The sequence below is a fragment of the Aspergillus fijiensis genome (assembly GCF_003184825.1).
Source record: "Aspergillus fijiensis CBS 313.89 unplaced genomic scaffold BO72scaffold_51, whole genome shotgun sequence".
Taxonomy (NCBI): Eukaryota; Fungi; Ascomycota; class Eurotiomycetes; order Eurotiales; family Aspergillaceae; genus Aspergillus; species Aspergillus fijiensis.
Genome location: NW_024469027.1, coordinates 163,343 through 179,668, shown reverse-complemented (window position 1 = coordinate 179,668; position 16,326 = coordinate 163,343). Strand labels below are relative to the sequence as shown.

General features: G+C 54.7%; 8 protein-coding genes across 8 annotated transcripts; 4 read left to right on the top strand and 4 right to left on the bottom strand.

Annotated features, from left to right (window-relative positions):
• The first annotated feature begins 12 nt into the window (after positions 1–12).
• Positions 13–993, top strand: BO72DRAFT_450936 (mitochondrial 54S ribosomal protein bL31m). The gene has a single exon (XM_040945371.1). It carries the CDS (start codon positions 148–150, stop codon positions 637–639), a length of 492 nt encoding a protein of 163 aa, XP_040798235.1. The 5' UTR covers positions 13–147; the 3' UTR covers positions 640–993.
• BO72DRAFT_517038 (sorting nexin 1) lies at positions 821–3,165 on the bottom strand (the record flags this gene model as incomplete). The annotated part of the gene is made up of 6 exons (XM_040949618.1): positions 821–1,304; positions 1,349–1,957; positions 2,008–2,388; positions 2,462–2,946; positions 3,005–3,064; positions 3,132–3,165. The coding sequence occupies 6 exons, from the start codon at positions 3,163–3,165 to the stop codon at positions 1,161–1,163; spliced, it is 1,713 nt and encodes a 570-aa protein (XP_040798234.1). The 3' UTR covers positions 821–1,160.
• A 392-nt stretch (positions 3,166–3,557) lies between these two features.
• On the bottom strand, positions 3,558–5,040 carry mde1 (methylthioribulose 1-phosphate dehydratase MDE1). Its single transcript, XM_040942448.1, has 3 exons — positions 4,442–5,040; positions 3,898–4,373; positions 3,558–3,833 (listed from the first exon to the last, which is right to left on the bottom strand). The coding sequence occupies exons 1-3, from the start codon at positions 4,574–4,576 to the stop codon at positions 3,722–3,724; spliced, it is 723 nt and encodes a 240-aa protein (XP_040798232.1). The 5' UTR covers positions 4,577–5,040; the 3' UTR covers positions 3,558–3,721.
• BO72DRAFT_213703 (uncharacterized protein) lies at positions 4,522–4,971 on the bottom strand. The gene has a single exon (XM_040939695.1). The coding sequence runs from the start codon at positions 4,837–4,839 to the stop codon at positions 4,582–4,584; it is 258 nt and encodes an 85-aa protein (XP_040798233.1). The 5' UTR covers positions 4,840–4,971; the 3' UTR covers positions 4,522–4,581.
• A 220-nt stretch (positions 5,041–5,260) lies between the features above and the next one.
• Positions 5,261–7,778, top strand: clxA (calnexin). The gene is made up of 5 exons (XM_040945370.1): positions 5,261–5,628; positions 5,694–5,976; positions 6,039–6,169; positions 6,227–6,880; positions 6,939–7,778. The coding sequence occupies exons 1-5, from the start codon at positions 5,503–5,505 to the stop codon at positions 7,431–7,433; spliced, it is 1,689 nt and encodes a 562-aa protein (XP_040798231.1). The 5' UTR covers positions 5,261–5,502; the 3' UTR covers positions 7,434–7,778.
• A 501-nt stretch (positions 7,779–8,279) lies between these two features.
• On the top strand, positions 8,280–10,573 carry BO72DRAFT_450932 (CoA-acylating methylmalonate-semialdehyde dehydrogenase). Its single transcript, XM_040945369.1, has 3 exons — positions 8,280–9,134; positions 9,189–9,826; positions 9,886–10,573. The coding sequence occupies exons 1-3, from the start codon at positions 8,399–8,401 to the stop codon at positions 10,300–10,302; spliced, it is 1,791 nt and encodes a 596-aa protein (XP_040798230.1). The 5' UTR covers positions 8,280–8,398; the 3' UTR covers positions 10,303–10,573.
• A 10-nt stretch (positions 10,574–10,583) lies between these two features.
• Positions 10,584–12,115, bottom strand: BO72DRAFT_479665 (uncharacterized protein). Its single transcript, XM_040947589.1, has 4 exons — positions 11,636–12,115; positions 11,520–11,561; positions 11,001–11,450; positions 10,584–10,908 (listed from the first exon to the last, which is right to left on the bottom strand). The coding sequence occupies exons 1-4, from the start codon at positions 11,687–11,689 to the stop codon at positions 10,786–10,788; spliced, it is 669 nt and encodes a 222-aa protein (XP_040798229.1). The 5' UTR covers positions 11,690–12,115; the 3' UTR covers positions 10,584–10,785.
• A 207-nt stretch (positions 12,116–12,322) lies between these two features.
• BO72DRAFT_410801 (dynactin subunit 2) lies at positions 12,323–14,131 on the top strand. The gene is made up of 3 exons (XM_040942446.1): positions 12,323–12,408; positions 12,468–12,527; positions 12,596–14,131. Exons 1-3 carry the CDS (start codon positions 12,370–12,372, stop codon positions 13,964–13,966), a joined length of 1,470 nt encoding a protein of 489 aa, XP_040798228.1. The 5' UTR covers positions 12,323–12,369; the 3' UTR covers positions 13,967–14,131.
• Positions 14,132–16,326: the final 2,195 nt, after the last annotated feature.

Sequence of the window (16,326 nt, the reverse complement as noted above, 5' to 3'; positions counted from 1 at the left end):
AGAGAAAACCGCCCCGAATTGACCGCATCCAAATCGCATATCACAAATACGAAACACATATCACCCACTCCTTCTCTCGCTTTAACCCCTTGAAGGTCCAGGTCCCAAGACCAGACGAAACTCCATCTGCGACCCCCTCCAAAGAAAATGTCCTTCACCACCCCCCTCCGCCGCAGCACGGTCACGGCCACGGCCACGACGGCCCGGCTTCAACCCTCGACGACCTTCATCTGCTCGCAATGCCGCCATGCCACCCTCCTGCGCCGCCCCAAGCGGCCCTACCAGTTCACGCAGCTGATCACCCTGTCCGACGGCAGCACCTTCACGCACCGGACCTCCTCCCCGCTCCCCATCTACCGCTCCACCCGCGACACGCGCAACTCCGTCATGTGGAACCCCTCGTCCAGCCGGCTGGCCAGCCTGGAGCAGGACGAGGCCGGACGCCTGGCGGCCTTCCGTGCCAAGTTCGGTCGCGGGTTCGACACCAACACCGCCCCTGCTGGAAGCGAGGCCGAGAAGACGGCCGAGGCCGAGGCGGCTCAGGCGGAGGCTGAGGAAGAGGACGACAACCTGTTGGATTTGATCAGTTCGTTCGGACAGCAGGAGGCCGGCCCTTCGGAGAAGAAGAAGAAGTGGTGATTTGGGTCTTAGTCGTTTGTTTGAGGAAGTTGAAGCGAAATGAAAGGAGGGGGCGAGGTTGATTGTTCGCCCCGGCCTTTTTTGCGCCTTCCTTTTTATTTTACCCCAGCTAGATTTGTACTATGTGACGGGCTTGAAGATGGGGAGGTGTCTCTGGGATCGTTGTTGTGGGATCGTTTTTGCCTCCCCCCCAAATTTGTTTTTTTTATGTACAGTATACACACACATCGTCATCATACCACGCCACCCATTTGAATGGAGTTTTCTTGTTTGTCCGTTTGTTTCAAAGTTGACATGGGATTAGACTACATGAGGCGAAGAAACGTAAGGGCTTAAATGCGCTGCTAAACAGTTATCTGGGTTGCGTACTTGTTAAGAACTCGCCGGATATTAACAACTGTGCGCCGCACCGAGGGATTGCAAACGAGACACAAGGAGTATAAAGACTATGACAGTTGGAGGGCCGCCAATGAGTCGTGGCGGGTTATTTTATACAGAGGCGAAGGAGAACGGGATATCATTTAAGCCTCTTTCGCTGCTTCGACTGGGGCTGTCTCCGGAACTGATTCGGTTGGAGCATCGCCTGCCCCAGGTGCACCATACAGCAAATTGCCTTCTTCTCCCGCGTCGAGCTGCATGAGGAAGGTCTCCCACAGTTCGATCAACTGCATCAGTCAGTATATGGTATTTCGGAGATTGAACCTGAAACACATACCTCCTTCTGGGCTTCGACGGCGCTCTCCAGGAATGTCTCCACACCAGACTTGAAGTCCTCCACCTTCTCCTTCTCGAATCGCTGGAGTTCATTCCGCATCAACCGGCCCATATCCTCGAACAACAACCGTGCCTGGTGGGATTTCCGTTCAGCATCGGCCACGTCGGCATTGATCTGCGTGAGGCGATCCTGTTGGGTCTTTCCTTGCCTGAGCAGTTTCTCCTGGGTGTGCTTGCGTTTCTGCAATTCAGCCTCGGCCGCATGCCAGCTGTGGAATGCCTTTTGTCGTTGAGTGAACGCTGTCTTGACACTGCCAATCAGTCGCAAGTACTCGTCGATAGTAATTCCGAGGGTGAGAACATCCTGCTGTGCTTGACGCTCATATAACTCCCTGATACGCAGCTGAAGGTCGGAAAGACCCTCCAAGGGGGCCGACAGTGCAGGAGAGAGCTCGACAGCAGCCAAGGCGTGAATTGATGCAGAAAAGTCGCCCGCTGCTTCGGCCAATCCTTTCCGCTGAGCCACCACGGAGTCGACAGACTTCAGCAACGCCTTCAGCTGATTCTCCAATGCATCGAGATAGATCTTGCGGTCATGGAACCACTGCAGATTTGTCAGTCAAGAGTTCTATGTGGCTCGGGGATGCCGCTTACATCGTCATGTTCAACAAACTTCCCACCTCCACCAACATTAATCCCGAAAGAACTGAACATGCCCTTGCTTTGCCCGAGATCAGGTTCCCGATTTTCCTTGTTCTTCACGTCAAGGCTGAACGTGTCGCTCTCCAGGAAAATCTTCAGGTCCCCATCATGTTGAAGAATGGGATGCGCCGCAATCTTGTTCAACATGCGCTCCAGGGCAGCTCTTCGAGACTCGACGAAGTTCGTATCGAACCGACCTACTGCTTGCTTCTCCGGGGGTGGAGGAACAACGACACCGGGGTTGTTGTTGTGCATGGAGTTGTAGAGCCACAAGAAGTCGCGGTATCGCCGGCTGACCGTGAACTCCGGTTGTCTGTAGGCTTTAGAGGTCGTCTGGAATCCAGCGTTAGCGTCCTCTCAACCAAAGTGGCCGACTAGCCCGCAGCCCGACAAGCGACATCCATACCTTCGTCCTGACTTGATACACGATATGACTGCTCGTGAGATCTCCAACTTTGTGCGGGTCGCCAACAGTGATGTCAAAAGTCGGATTCGCGGCCTTCTCGACGCTGATGCTGGGTTCGGACTGTCGCTTCGACCCCTCCGCATCACTCGGGGGCTGGACCGGCGGAGGGCCTCGGAATCCCGCACCATCCTCTTCAAGGTTTACAGACTCTCCCAGCGCCGCACTACTGGATGCCTGCGATGCCGAAGAGGTCGGACGCACGCCGCGCGCGCCGAACGCCTCCTTTTGCGGTGGGGTCGGAGCCTGTTCGTTGGGGCTGCTTTCCGTGGCCTTGTCTCCAAGCGGACCGAGGGGGTCGAAAGAATCGTCGACGGCTTCTAACTTGGTCGCCTGCGCATTGATCCGGCGGGTGCCCCTGGGGCCTCTTCGGACGGGAGAACGGGAAGCATTGTTGGAGCTAGCTGGCTGTGTCGGTTGGTCGGGAGCTGTGTCAATGTCGGTTAGATTATGCGGACAGCAATAAAGGGAGATTAGAAGACGAACATGTCTCTTGAGTGTCAGATTCGGGAGCGGTATGGGTGGGGGGCGACTGAGATGGGACGTCTGCATGCGGTGCATTAGAGGAGACACGATTGCGATTGTATCCGTGACTGCCTGATGTCTTGCTTACCGCCCCACGGGGAATCTCCTGCGTCGAGATCCATGAATTAGGATCAAATAGGAACAGGGATGCGAGAGATATTTGAGTTCGGAGTATGGAATTGGTGAAATGGTGTCCGAATAGCGAGGAAGACAGGTACGGAGGGACGGAGGGACGGAGGGACGGAGGTGAAGGAGGAGGAGGTGAAGGAGGGACCGCGGGATGGAGGAGTGATTGGCGATGACGGGGGAGCAATTCAGTCAGTCAGTCCGTCCGTCGACAGGGCGGCCCGCCTTGACGAGCCTGAGGATCCCGCGCCAACCCCGAATGGTTTAGGCTTCTCCCGCCAAGACCCTCCACCCAGCGCGCTGTTTACAGTAACTTATTATTTACTTAACTACTAGTTGTACAAGTATGACATGAATTAGGCTTCATATACGAAAGGGTTGGTCGTGTCTACTTCTACACTACAGAAATATGCTGTGCGATTGGCATACATTCGTCATTGCATGAAAGCTCGTGTGAATCTCTCTCTTCCATAATCAACTTTGACCACGCTTTCATCCCATATATATAACTCCGCTTCCTCACCATGGTTATGCTACTAACGAACAACATCCTTATTTCACCCAGGGAAGACCAAGCTTGTGCATTTCCACAGCCAGCTGGAACAGATAGTCCAAGCTCTCACACTGAGTCTTCGCCTTGGCAACATTGTCACCCCAGACGTAGCTAGATGCGCCCCCAGTTAGTATCCAGTCAACCATACAAATGATACGCGAGCGCGATGACTTACATTCCGTGTCTACGGACAAGGACGGCATAGGTGTCCGGGTACGCATCCATCGCCTTCTCCAAGCTACCAGTCAGATCCTCCTCGAACGCCGTGTTGTCGATGATGGGGATGCGCAGGGTATCGAAGAAGCCCAGGTAGCCCTTGCCCTTTCCAGCGGGAATACCCTTGATCTGCTCGATGTTGCTGATCTCAAAGCAGGCATCGGGGCCCTTTTCGCGCTCGACCAGAAGCGTCACCAGGACGGCCCACTGGGAGTGGGTGTGAATGCAGCACCCGGCGCCACGTTCAAAGGCGGCCAAGAACAGAGGAGTGCAAGCGGAGGGGTTCAGGTTGAGAGGCTTGCGGATGTACTTGCGCTCAGACGGGGGGTACTTGGGCGTAGGGAACTGCAGGACGAAGATGTTCTCAGACTTCATCATCTCCTTCTGCACACCGGAGGGCGCGATGAAGATGTGTTCGCCCTGGCGGATGGAAGTCTACACAGAACGTTTCGAATTAGCACACGCATTTTGGGTCATCCTCGAGGATTGCGACAGCTCCGTACCCCACCACCAGTACCGGTAACCCAACCCCAGTTGTAGAACCGGCGACAGAGGTCGGGAATCAGGTTAGCCGGGTGCTCCGGATCGGAGGATTGGACCAGGTGGTCATTGTTCTGGTTCTCGTGTTCTTGGCACATGGTGATTATTGTTGGGGTTGTTGTGCCTCCGCAAATTGGCAGTGTAGATCCCGGTGGTCCGTGATGGCGGCTGGAAAGTGATCGCAGCGCCTCTCTAGTCTGTTGTCCGTGAGTGACTGAAAACCTTCAGACTTATATGCCCTTGCGACAATCGGTATGTCTCGAGTCACACAGCGACAAATGTTGTGGTGTGACAGGAAGAGAAGAGGGGAGGTCGAAAAAAAAAGACGTTGGGCGGGGAGGGGAAGAGAAGCATCGGCCATTAATTTCAATTAAGGTAGCGGGGGGAGAAACACTTGCGCCATCGGCTGGTTGTCATTGGCGGACAAGCAGTACATGATGGATGACAGATTGGATTCGAAGCCCCCAAAGCATATTTTCCTGATAAAAGTAGGGGCGCTTTTGCTCTCAAGGGATAGACGTAGAGGCATATCTGATCTATTTTGAATCTTGCGAGCACGAACATCAAGCAGGTCATGCACCACAGCTGGGGTAGCACAAGCAGTGTTTCTGCTAAATTACCCCAATGACAGTACCGAAACAGAGGAAACAGAGCGAATACGCGCTAAGACGGCGTAATTCTGTGGCAGGCTGGCTAAACCAAATCGGGCAGGCGGGACCTTACCCGCGGGCCCCAAAGAAGCAGCGGCCGCGGAAGAGAGAGGAAGAGGCCACCTGGAACTTCCCAGCTTCATGCAGCTTCTTATATAACCAACCTTCCAATTCCCCCATTCTCCCCCGTTCTTCTGTCTTCACATACCCTCCACCTCCCACCCTCCTCCATCCCTGCTTGTCGCCCCATTGTACCGCGACTTCTTTGAGATATTCTCTCCTACAATCACCCGGCCCATCGAGGTTAATTCGCGGGTGCGCTCGTTTGTTTGTTTTCGTTGTTCTAGCCTCCAGAGCGCCAATCCCCATTCACAATGCGTTTCAACGCTGCCTTGACTTCCGCCCTGGTCTCCTCGGCCTCCATCATGGGCATGGCCCATGCTGACGAGACCGAGAAGAAGCCCGAGACCACCTCCATTGCGGAGAAGCCTACTTTCACCGTATGTTGAATCGTCGCCCGATTCTTTCTGACCACAGTTGCATAATGCTGACTCCGCACCAATAGCCTACCACCCTCAAGGCTCCTTTCTTGGAGCAGTTCACCGATGACTGGGATAGCCGATGGACTCCTTCCCACGCCAAGAAGGAGGACTCCAAGTCTGAGGAGGACTGGGCCTATGTTGGCGAATGGTCTGTCGAAGAGCCTACCGTGCTGAAGGGAATCGAGGGAGACAAGGGTCTCGTCGTTAAGAATGTTGCTGCCCACCACGCCATCTCCTCCAAGTTCCCCAAGAAGATCGACAACAAGGACAAGACCCTGGTTGTCCAGTATGAGGTCAAGCCGCAAAGTACGTCCTGTTCATCGCATATGTACGGCCAACTCGAAGGGTTGCTGACCATTCGCTTTTAGACTCCCTGGTTTGTGGTGGTGCCTACCTGAAGCTTCTCCAGGACAACAAGAAGCTCCAGTCTGAGGAGTTCTCCAACGCCTCTCCTTACGTTATCATGTTCGGTCCCGACAAGTGCGGTGCCACCAACAAGGTACATTGGCCTTCTGCAAACAATTGACGTGTGTTGCAGCAACTAATCATTTTCTAGGTGCACTTCATCTTCCGTCACAAGAACCCCAAGACCGGCGAGTACGAGGAGAAGCACCTGAAGGCTCCTCCTGCCGCTCGTACCAACAAGGTCACCTCCCTGTACACTCTGATTGTCCGCCCCGATCAGACTTTCTCCATTCTGATTGATGGTGAGGAGGCTAAGAGCGGTAATTTGCTCGAGGACTTCAGTCCTGCTGTCAACCCCGAGAAGGAGATTGATGATCCTAAGGACAAGAAGCCCTCCGACTGGGTCGACGAGTCCAAGATCGCTGACCCTGAGGCCACCAAGCCCGAGGATTGGGATGAGGACGCTCCTTACGAGATCGTTGATGAGGATGCCGAGAAGCCCGAGGATTGGCTGGAGGATGAGCCCACCAGCATTCCTGACCCCGAGGCCGAGAAGCCCGAGGACTGGGACGATGAGGAGGACGGTGACTGGGTTCCTCCCACTGTTCCCAACCCCAAATGCCAGGAGGCTGCTGGCTGTGGTCCCTGGACTGCTCCCCTGATCAAGAACCCCGCCTACAAGGGCAAGTGGACTGCTCCTCTGGTCGACAACCCCGCCTACAAGGGTCCCTGGGCCCCCCGCAAGATTGCCAACCCCGCCTACTTCGAGGACAAGACTCCTTCCAACTTCGAGCCCATGGGCGCCGTAAGTTATCCCCCATCATCTCGGCTGTTGCGTGAACAACCTGACTAATTCCTGACAGATTGGTTTCGAAATCTGGACTATGCAGAACGACATTCTCTTTGACAACATCTACATTGGTCACTCCGAAGAAGATGCCGAGCAGCTCCGCAAGGAGACTTTTGATATCAAGCACCCCATCGAACTGGCTGAGGAGGAGGCCAACAAGCCCAAGCCGGAGGAGCAGATTGTCGAGCCCAGCGTCAGCTTCAAGGAGAACCCCGTGGCCCACGTCCGCGAGAAGGTTGATCGTTTCGTTGGCTTGGCCAAGCAGGACCCCATCGCTGCTGTGAAACAGGTTCCTGATGTTGCTGGTGGTCTCGCCGCCGTGCTTGTTACCATGGTGCTCCTGATCGTGGGTGCTGTCGGTGCCAGCAGCCCGGCTGCCGCTCCGGTTAAGAAGGGCAAGGAGGCTGCCAGCGCTGCCAAGGAGAAGGCTGCGGAGGCTGTTAGCTCTGCTACCAACACTGGCAAGGGCGGCGCCACCAAGCGCCAGACTCGCTCCTCTGCGGAGTAAAGGGGCCTGCCTTGTTGACTCTGGGGAGAGATTAGAGATGACGCGGCCCAAAAGTGAGCATTCTGTGGGGAGGGACAGCTTCCGACCCAATATTTTGTTTTCTCTCGATTTCCATATTATACCTACCTGTTGCAGCGTTCAATCCACGATTTGTTCTTTTATTCCAAATATGTTGGTTGGCACGGCCAGAAGAAAGGCTGCTCCTGCTCCTGTCTGTGATGCGATATGGACGCCACACTCGAGAGGCCTGCCTCGAATTGTTTTGAGACCTGTAAAGTAATTGATGAGTAACTGATGGAAGAACATCAATCATATGGTTTAAGATCGTCCCTAGCTTAGTAATTGAGTCTTCACCTTGGAGTATCTTCCTCCTGCGGTTGGAGTTGTGAGAAGTCTCAGAAATGAGAATCCGACAATTGCATCTGTCCGCGGAAAAGAGGTAATACTAAATCCACTAGATATTAACTTATAAGTGCAAACAAAGACTTCCGATCGGAACGTCCTGCCTAGTTTCAAGAACGATGGAAATTCCTTCTAGGTCATTGTAGTATACCTGCCAGGAGGAGCGGATGGATGAATTGAGAGATGATCAGGACCGGATACCTAGTACCTACCTAGTACTCCTGTAGAGATGACCAGATTGGCAAGTAGTTCCGTGGGGCATGATGATTGGTGGTCAACGCCGAGGAAGGGCGATAACCGCATTCATTATCAGTGATTGTTGTGATCCAGTGACCCAGTGACGGAGCCTCGGCGGCCAGGAACGGAGGGCCAAACCTGGGGAAACTTACTCCAACTTCTTATTAAGTAGTAGCTATCCCTCCGAGTCCCTCCTGCAGCTTCCCCCCCCCCCCTCCTTCTCCTCACGCGCTGAGCTGTCACAACGTCTGTGCTGTCAACAACCTAGTACTTCTCTATAAATCAGTCCCCCAGTCACTCTTAATCTCTCTTCTTCCCTTTTTCCCATGATGGCCGCCCATCGCTCTCTTGCCCGCTCTCTCCCCACTCTCCGCGCTGCTGCCCCCCGCACGGCCCTCACCGTCCCCAGATTATCCGCCACCAGAACGTCTGCAGCTTTAGCTTCACGATCCAGACATCTCTCTACCGCTATAATGGCTCCCTCTTCTCTTCTGGCATCTTCATCCCCTTCTACCACTCGCAGTCTGCATGCCACAGCCCAGCAACGTACCCCCGCAACCACCTCCGCGGCCTCCACCGCCACCGACTATCCTACCGATCACAGCCCTGTTTCGAACCCCATCGATACTACCAACTTTCTGGACAACGAGTTTGTACAGTCCAAGGCAACCACTTGGATTGACTTGCATGATCCAGCCACCAACAATCTCATCACTCGTGTGCCTCAGAGTACCGATGCGGAGCTGAAGGCTGCCGTTGAGTCCGCCCAAAAGGCCTTTCCGGCCTGGCGCGCGACCAGCGTGATTGCCAAACAGCAGATCATGTTCAAGTTTGTTAGCCTGATCCGGGCTCACTGGGATCGCCTGGCTGCCTCGATTACCCTGGAGCAGGGCAAGACCTTTGCCGATGCCAAGGGCGACGTTCTCCGTGGTCTTCAAGTGGCTGAAACTGCCTGTGGCATCACCACCCAATTGACAGGCGAGGTGCTCGAAGTCGCCAAGGATATGGAGACTCGAAGCTACCGCGAGCCTCTGGGTGTTGTGGCCGCCATCTGTCCCTTCAGTTAGTATATTGCTCGACCGGCGGTATTTGCCGAGGCTAACCGCGGGTTCCCAGACTTCCCCGCAATGATTCCCCTCTGGTCGATCCCTGTCGCCACCATTACCGGTAATTGCTTGATTCTCAAGCCCTCCGAACGTGACCCCGGCGCAGCCATGATTCTGGCCGAGCTGGCTCGGGAAGCTGGTTTCCCACCCGGTGTGGTCAACATCGTGCATGGCTCCGCCAAGACGGTTGATTTCATCCTCGATGAACCTTCCATCAAGGCTATCAGCTTTGTTGGCGGTAACCGTGCCGGTGAGTACATCTATACCCGGGGTTCCGCAAATGGCAAGCGTGTCCAGGCGAATCTGGGTGCGAAGAACCACGCCGCGGTCCTGCCGGACTGCAACAAGAACCAAACCCTCAATGCTATTGTTGGCGCTGCCTTCGGTGCTGCTGGTCAGCGCTGCATGGCCCTGAGCACAGTGGTGATGGTCGGGGAAACCCAGGAATGGCTGCCCGAGATCGCTGAGCGGGCCAAGGCATTGAATGTCAATGGTGGTTTCGAAGAGGGTGCGGATCTTGGCCCGGTCATTAGCCCCCAGAGCAAGAAGCGCATCGAGGATCTGATTGCCAGCGCCGAGGAAGAGGGTGCCACTATCCTGTTGGATGGTCGTGGCTACAAGCCCGAGAAGTACCCCAACGGCAACTTTGTAAGTGGTCTCCGCAAGTGCTGCATTGAATCTTGACTCATGAGATCTCTCTTCTCTAGGTTGGACCTACTATCATCACCAACGTGACCCCTGAGATGAAGTGCTACACAGAGGAGATCTTCGGCCCTGTTCTGATCTGCTTGTCGGTGCCTACGCTCGATGACGCTATCGAGCTCATCAACAAGAACCCGTACGGTAACGGCGCGGCCGTCTTCACCCGCTCTGGCCCGACTGCCTCGCGCTTCCAGAAGGACATTGAGGCCGGCCAGGTCGGCATCAACGTGCCGATCCCTGTCCCGCTGCCCATGTTCTCTTTCACCGGTAACAAGAAGAGTATCGCCGGTGGCGGTGCCAACACCTTCTACGGCAAGCCTGGTTTGCAGTTCTACACTCAGCAGAAGACTGTGACTAGCCTGTGGCGCAGCGAGGATGCGATCAGCACCAAGGCCCATGTTGTGATGCCCACACACTCGTAAGGTCGATGGAAACAAGGGGAAACATTGAATAGAAATCAAAAATACCTTGAATGTTGCATCATGCCTCTATACGGTGTTAGCTTTCACGCTGGGTTGCGGAATTAGCCTTGTTAATATCATTGTTCTTCAAATTGAATCTCCGAGGAAGGAGTGTTATACCTGCATCTTAACGGCGGCTCGTGAACAAATTGCTGAGGATGAAGGCGTCTGTGTACTGTAATCTGAGACTCATTTCAGTTAACCGTGTCGATTCGATCGAACAAGTGCATGCATCAAGTTTTGTATCAATAAGATTCAATTAGGTCTATTCTGAACAGCTTCGCGAGGAGAACCGGCCAGTCTGGTCTCGGACACTGAACGAGCGGGACGTAATAATACTTTACAGTAGACCTGCCACATAAAGATGATAGGCACAGAGCACTCCTATCGAACATTCTCCCGCCCAATCCTCAGTATAACCCACTCCTTGTTGGCTGATAGAAATTACTCCTTCTTCGGGCCAGCATAACTATACACGAACCTGGCCATCTCGACGTGCTTATCCTTTGCAACAACTACACGACGGGTGTAGTAGCGTTGCCCATCGATCACCTCAAAGCCCCAGATCTACCAGCACTTCAGTCAGCGTATGCATCGATACGAGATATGCCCCGCCACCATCAATACTGATTAGTGAACGGGGGAGAGAGAACACGAACCTGCTCTGCCGTCCATCCGTTGTCCAGACTCTCCACAAAGCTCTGGAACCACAGACCCTCGCCCTCACCGAATTCCTGGCCCAGATCCTCAACCACGAATCCGTCCGCCGGCTTCCCGTCCGCCAGGATCTCCCCGTTGAGGAACTGGGCCACCTTGGGATCCTCGCTCTTGGTCAGGAACGCGAAGTTGGGACGGACTTTGCCATCGCTACTGCTGCTCCCGCGGATGTACCGCGATTGGCCCTCCACATGGCCGAAGATGTGGTCGGTGTGTTCGCGCTTCTTGCCGTCGCTGATGCGGTTCTCACTGGTTCCCTTGATGCCACCCGTCAAGGTCTGGTCGATCTTGATGTGGATGATGGTAGAGTCCTCCGGGTCCAAGTGGGTGTCGATGTGGAGGGTGATGGTGGCGAGGTTGAGGGCTTTACGAGTGAGCCAGCTCATTCCTTGCTGCGTAGGGACTTGTCAGTCTTGGGGAGAGCTGAAGATACCGAGGTAGAAGTGAGGGGATGTTTATACCAGTGACAGGATTGCGTCTGTAGGGTTGGACAGGGTTTTGTTCTGTAGGTGGTTTTATCAGTTACGGAACTTTTCATTTAGTTGGTGATGAAGCATCATGTCATTATCCAGCGTACCATTGTCCACTCTCCGCTGAGATTCTTGATGGTGACTTCTGCGGGGGCGGCCATTTTCGGTGCTGAGGGGTAAGAATTTCACGCAAAATGAGGATAGGTTTTAAGATATGCTAGCGAGGAGTAAGGATAGAGAAGAGGAGAAGAATTGATATATTTCCAGTAGAGGGATAAGCGAGAGGGACAGTGCAGGATTGAAGGAGCAAGTTGACGGGTGGGACAAGGACGCTTTAAAGGGTACTACTGTACATCTCGGTAACTGGTAGGTAGTGCTGAAGAGGGTCAATCGGCCCCTTCATGTGATCGTCGCTTCCCTCTACTGCAGCCTCGTTCAATGCCATTTCTCTCGATTTAATCAAAATGGGGCAATTGCGGCCGAGGTTGGCTTGAGGAAACTCCGGTCTGGAAAACATGTGTTGCGGAGTAATTCTAACCGCCGCGCCGCCGAAGAGGCTCTGATCACCCTTGCCTTTGATAGTCAATAATGTCATGATTATTGTTTCTATTGTTGTTGTTGTTGTTGTTGTTGTTGTTGTTGTCGCTGTATGTACTGTAAGTTACTGTATAGTAGTGTATCGTAGTACCGGACTGTATGTATGGCTCCTTCGTAATGTGTTTACCCGCCCCTGGCACGTGAACAAACATTCCCCTTCACTTCCTCTTGAGGATCACTTCATCTCCAGCCCTTCCCCGCAACAGTAGATCAATTTTCGCACTCAATCACAAAGCTGGACGCCATGTCTTTCAACCGGAAATACGCCGGTCTTCCTGACCTGGTCAGCACATCTCCATTGCCAGTAGTCCGGCCGGACTAAAATCTAACAACGACGTGCAGGATCTCGCTCCCGATATCTACGAGACTCCCGATCTGACCGACGGAGCTTCTACTATCCCGGTTCGCTGCCATGTCTATCGTCCGCGCGCGGGTGTCCTTCCCCATTCTGACAGCTTATCGGCGAACAGACCACAACTCTTCGCACCGCCTCCAACGTAGACGACGATGCTGGCGACAACTCTGATATCGATCGCCAAGGCATCAACGCCGACGAGGCGCGCGCCCACTTCCTCGGTGCCACCGTCGACGCCCGCGAAGCCAATTTCTCAGACAGCATAGCCGCGAAACGCAAAGCATACAGAAGCAAGAGCCGTCGGCGATGGAGACATGATCTTGGAGCCGACGAACTCGATGACCTCAGCGACAGTGAAGACGAAAGTGTGGAGCGCAAGCTGGCTCGTCTGCGCCGCGAAGTCGAGGAACTGAAAGATCAGCTGGCAACGCAACAATCTAGTACTGAGTCTGCGGAGACAGCCGCTCTGAGCAAGCCTGGAACAGATGGAACAGATGGTGTGCTGGAACTGAGTCGCGCATTGGACAATCTCTACGCATCCTCGCGCAGTGGCCCCTCCGGCTCCCACTCGGCCGCAGCTGTCCTGTCCCAAAAGCTCGCCTCCACCTCCACTCCAGATTCCCCGGTCAGCAACCCCGCTCAGCTGGACGATCGTAAGCCCACCAACAATCGCCCACAAACACCCCCGTCCCCGTCCGCGACCGGCGGTGGAGTCCTCGCCCATGCGGCCTCTTTCGATGGGCGACTGGCTCTCATTGAAGCGGCCATGGGAATCTCCAGCTCCTCGAATCCCTTTGTCAACGATGGCATCTCTGAACCGGACCTCCAACCGGTTCTTCCTGCGCTCGACCACCTCACCTCTCGCCTCGCCACGCTGATGAACCTCCTCGTCGGCCCGAACCCCGTCTCCGCCTTCCCAAGCATGGGCTCAGCTGCCCCCGCCACGACCGTCACCACGCCTCATCTCGAGTCCCTATCCAGCCGCGTGCGCAAGCTAACCGCCGACACGGAGGCCCTGGCCGCCGCCCGTAAGCGCGCCGTCGACGCCGCCAAAGCGGCCCAAAACGCCCGTATCTCCTCCACAGCTCTCGAGCCCTCCGACATGTCGGTCTCATCATCGTCCGCCACGGAAGTCGATCCCGCCGCCACTCAGCGTGACGAGCAAGCCACCAAGATCCAGGCCCTCTATGCTACCCTCCCCACCATCCAGTCTCTCCACCCGATTCTCCCCAGCGTCCTCGAACGACTGCGCTCACTGCGTGCCATCCACGCGGGGGCCGCCCACGCCTCGGAGTCGTTGGATGTGCTGGAAAAGCGACAAGCCGATATGGCTCGGGAGATTGAGCAGTGGCGCGAGGGGCTTCGGGTAGTAGAGGAGAAGATGAAGCAGGGCGAGGCGGCGCTGAAGAATAATATTGAGACCGTGGAGCCGTGGGTCAGGGATTTGGAGAGTCGGTTTGACAGGTTAGGAGTCAGTGGGGTGTAGACGGTACAGCATGTAAAGCAAGATAAGGATGGACTCGAGTTTACGAAGGTGACCCGGCAAGTGCAGGCCATGAGTTGTCGGGCGTATTGTTTGGTTTATGTTAAGCGGAAGAAGACATTCAGGTTTATGATAAGAATGTACATATACTAATACCATTACTTGCATATACCAGGGAAAATGTACATGAGACCTCAGTGATAAGCCCAGAGGCAAATGAGTCGATTGTTTATTATGCTTAAGCGAGGTTCTTCTCAACTTGTGATTCTGAATATACAGTAGATCAAATGTATCTGCCTCACTGATGGATTCTAATTTTGCATAAAGCTGGACCCCTCTTATAATGGGACTTCAAGTTCATCCATACATAGGCGTCATGACTACCTGAGTAAGTAGTAACTTAAATCCCCAATGGCCGCCTAAACCGTTGCCTGCGCACGTGACCGCGCGCCGTCTTCCCCGCGTCCGCCGACGCGCTCGCTTTTCTTATCAAAGGATGGGCTGGCTGGGTCCGGGCTCGATGACGGAAACCCGGCGTACTTGCCAGTGAAAGTGGTTCAACAACTTGATGCGACCAGGCTGCTTGACGGCCCTCTCTGAGACAGCCTCAAGATGTAAGTTCTAACTTTCGAAGAACCTTGCAAGCTTCGCACTTGGTGTATGGATTGTAACTAACCCCGAGTCTATCTGTCTGCAGGTGTAAGTGAAGTGAAGTTGGAAGTGCCGCGGAGCTAGATTTGGAAGCAAGAAGTCTCCGACGCTGACTTTTGCACAGCGAAGATAGATAAGCTTTCGATTTTGGGGTAGGTTTTGTGCTTTTGTCCGGCTTCGGTGTCTTGTTCGCAGGTCACTTTTTTTTTCGACCTTTTTGTTTGGGCTGTTAACTGACTGGATCTTTCTTTGCCTTGATAAGTGTCCGCTCGTTCGACAATACCCGCAGCGAGACTATCCAGTTTCACACGCCGCTTACGTTGATTGTCGGGTATAATGGATCGGGAAAGACGGTATTGCATTTTTCTGTCCAAGGGATTATGGGTTGTTAGGCTGATGTGATGAAAGACGATTATAGAATGTCTCAAGTATGCGACTACCGGTGATCTTCCACCGAATAGCAAGGGTGGTGCATTCATCCATGATCCGAAGGTACGGGTTTCCAGAATGGACTAGTTGTACGAGAGGGCGACTGCTGACGATAGGGTCAGTTATGCGGCGAAAAGGAGGTGCTGGCGCAGGTCAAGCTGTCCTTCAAAGCGACCTCGGGCGCCAAGATGGTGGCGACGCGGAGTCTCCAGCTGACGGTGAAGAAGACGACGCGGCAGCAGAAGACGCTGGAGGGCCAGCTCCTGATGGTCAAGGACGGCGAGCGGACGGCCATCTCGTCGCGGGTGGCCGAGCTGGACCAGATCCTGCCGCAGTACCTGGGCGTGTCGAGGGCGATCCTCGACTCGGTCATCTTCTGCCACCAGGACGAGAGCCTGTGGCCCATGAGCGAGCCGTCGGTGCTCAAGAAGAAGTTCGACGAGATCTTCGAGGCGATGAAGTACACCAAGGCGATCGACAACATCAAGCAGCTCCGCAAGAAGCAGAACGAGGAGCTGGCCAAGTACAAGATCATGGAGCAGCACGCCAAGGAGGACAAGGAGAAGGCCGACCGCGCCGAGAAGCGCTCCATCAAGCTGCAGGACGAGATCGAGGCCCTGCGCGCCGAGACCCAGCAGCTCTCCCAGGAGATGCGCCGCGTCGCCGACCTGGCGGACAAGGCCTGGAAGGAGTCCGAGAGCTACTCCCAGATCCTGGGCGCGCTGGAGGGCAAGCGCATCGAGGCGAAGAGCATCCAGACGACGCTCGATAACCTGCAAAGACATCTGGTGGAGCTCGACGATTCGGATGAGTGGCTGGAGGCGAATCTGGAGCAGTTCGAGACCAAGCAACTGCAGTACCAGCAGCAGGAGGAATCGCAGAAGGAGATCTACATGGAGATCAAGGAGCAGATCGAGAAAGCACGGCAGAAGCTGGGTCTCAAGCAGGCCGAGTACGGGAAGTTCGAGAACGACAAGGCGAACTTCGAGCGCCAGGTCGAGAGGCGACAGCGCATGACCAGAGAGATTGCGCGGAGCCACAGCATCCGCGGGTTCGATAACGTGGCGGACCAGGCGGATGTCGACGAGTTCATGCGGAGAATTAGGAAGATCCTCAAAGAGCAGAACCAGGTGCTGGAGCGAGTCAAGCGGGAGGCACAGAGCGAGCTGCGTGAGGCGCAAAGCTCCCTGAATCAGCTTGGACAACGCAAATCGGCACTGCAGGAAAGTAAGATCGCGGCCAAGCGACAGATGGCTTTGAACGACCGAGATGCGGCTTCCTAT

Bases quoted from the DNA above. Each gene is read 5' to 3' on its own strand.
- BO72DRAFT_410801 (XM_040942446.1), top strand. From the start codon at position 12,370: ATGTCTTTCAACCGGAAATACGCCGGTCTTCCTGACCTG. The intron at 12,409-12,467 runs GTCAGCACATCT...AACGACGTGCAG, and splicing joins ACGCCGGTCTTCCTGACCTG to GATCTCGCTCCCGATATCTA. The intron at 12,528-12,595 runs GTTCGCTGCCAT...ATCGGCGAACAG, and splicing joins ACGGAGCTTCTACTATCCCG to ACCACAACTCTTCGCACCGC.
- mde1 (XM_040942448.1), bottom strand. From the start codon at position 4,576: ATGTGCCAAGAACACGAGAACCAGAACAATGACCACCTGGTCCAATCC. The intron at 4,374-4,441 runs GTACGGAGCTGT...CGTTCTGTGTAG, and splicing joins TTACCGGTACTGGTGGTGGG to ACTTCCATCCGCCAGGGCGA. The intron at 3,834-3,897 runs GTAAGTCATCGC...GGGCGCATCTAG, and splicing joins CTTGTCCGTAGACACGGAAT to CTACGTCTGGGGTGACAATG.
- BO72DRAFT_450932 (XM_040945369.1), top strand. From the start codon at position 8,399: ATGATGGCCGCCCATCGCTCTCTTGCCCGCTCTCTCCCCACTCTCCGC. The intron at 9,135-9,188 runs GTTAGTATATTG...GCGGGTTCCCAG, and splicing joins GGCCGCCATCTGTCCCTTCA to ACTTCCCCGCAATGATTCCC. The intron at 9,827-9,885 runs GTAAGTGGTCTC...TCTCTTCTCTAG, and splicing joins AGTACCCCAACGGCAACTTT to GTTGGACCTACTATCATCAC.
- BO72DRAFT_479665 (XM_040947589.1), bottom strand. From the start codon at position 11,689: ATGGCCGCCCCCGCAGAAGTCACCATCAAGAATCTCAGCGGAGAGTGG. The intron at 11,451-11,519 runs GTATAAACATCC...GTCCCTACGCAG, and splicing joins CAGACGCAATCCTGTCACTG to CAAGGAATGAGCTGGCTCAC. The intron at 10,909-11,000 runs GTTCGTGTTCTC...AAGTGCTGGTAG, and splicing joins ACGGATGGACGGCAGAGCAG to ATCTGGGGCTTTGAGGTGAT.
- clxA (XM_040945370.1), top strand. From the start codon at position 5,503: ATGCGTTTCAACGCTGCCTTGACTTCCGCCCTGGTCTCCTCGGCCTCC. The intron at 6,170-6,226 runs GTACATTGGCCT...ATCATTTTCTAG, and splicing joins AGTGCGGTGCCACCAACAAG to GTGCACTTCATCTTCCGTCA. The intron at 6,881-6,938 runs GTAAGTTATCCC...AATTCCTGACAG, and splicing joins ACTTCGAGCCCATGGGCGCC to ATTGGTTTCGAAATCTGGAC.
- BO72DRAFT_450936 (XM_040945371.1), top strand. From the start codon at position 148: ATGTCCTTCACCACCCCCCTCCGCCGCAGCACGGTCACGGCCACGGCC.
- BO72DRAFT_213703 (XM_040939695.1), bottom strand. From the start codon at position 4,839: ATGGCCGATGCTTCTCTTCCCCTCCCCGCCCAACGTCTTTTTTTTTCG.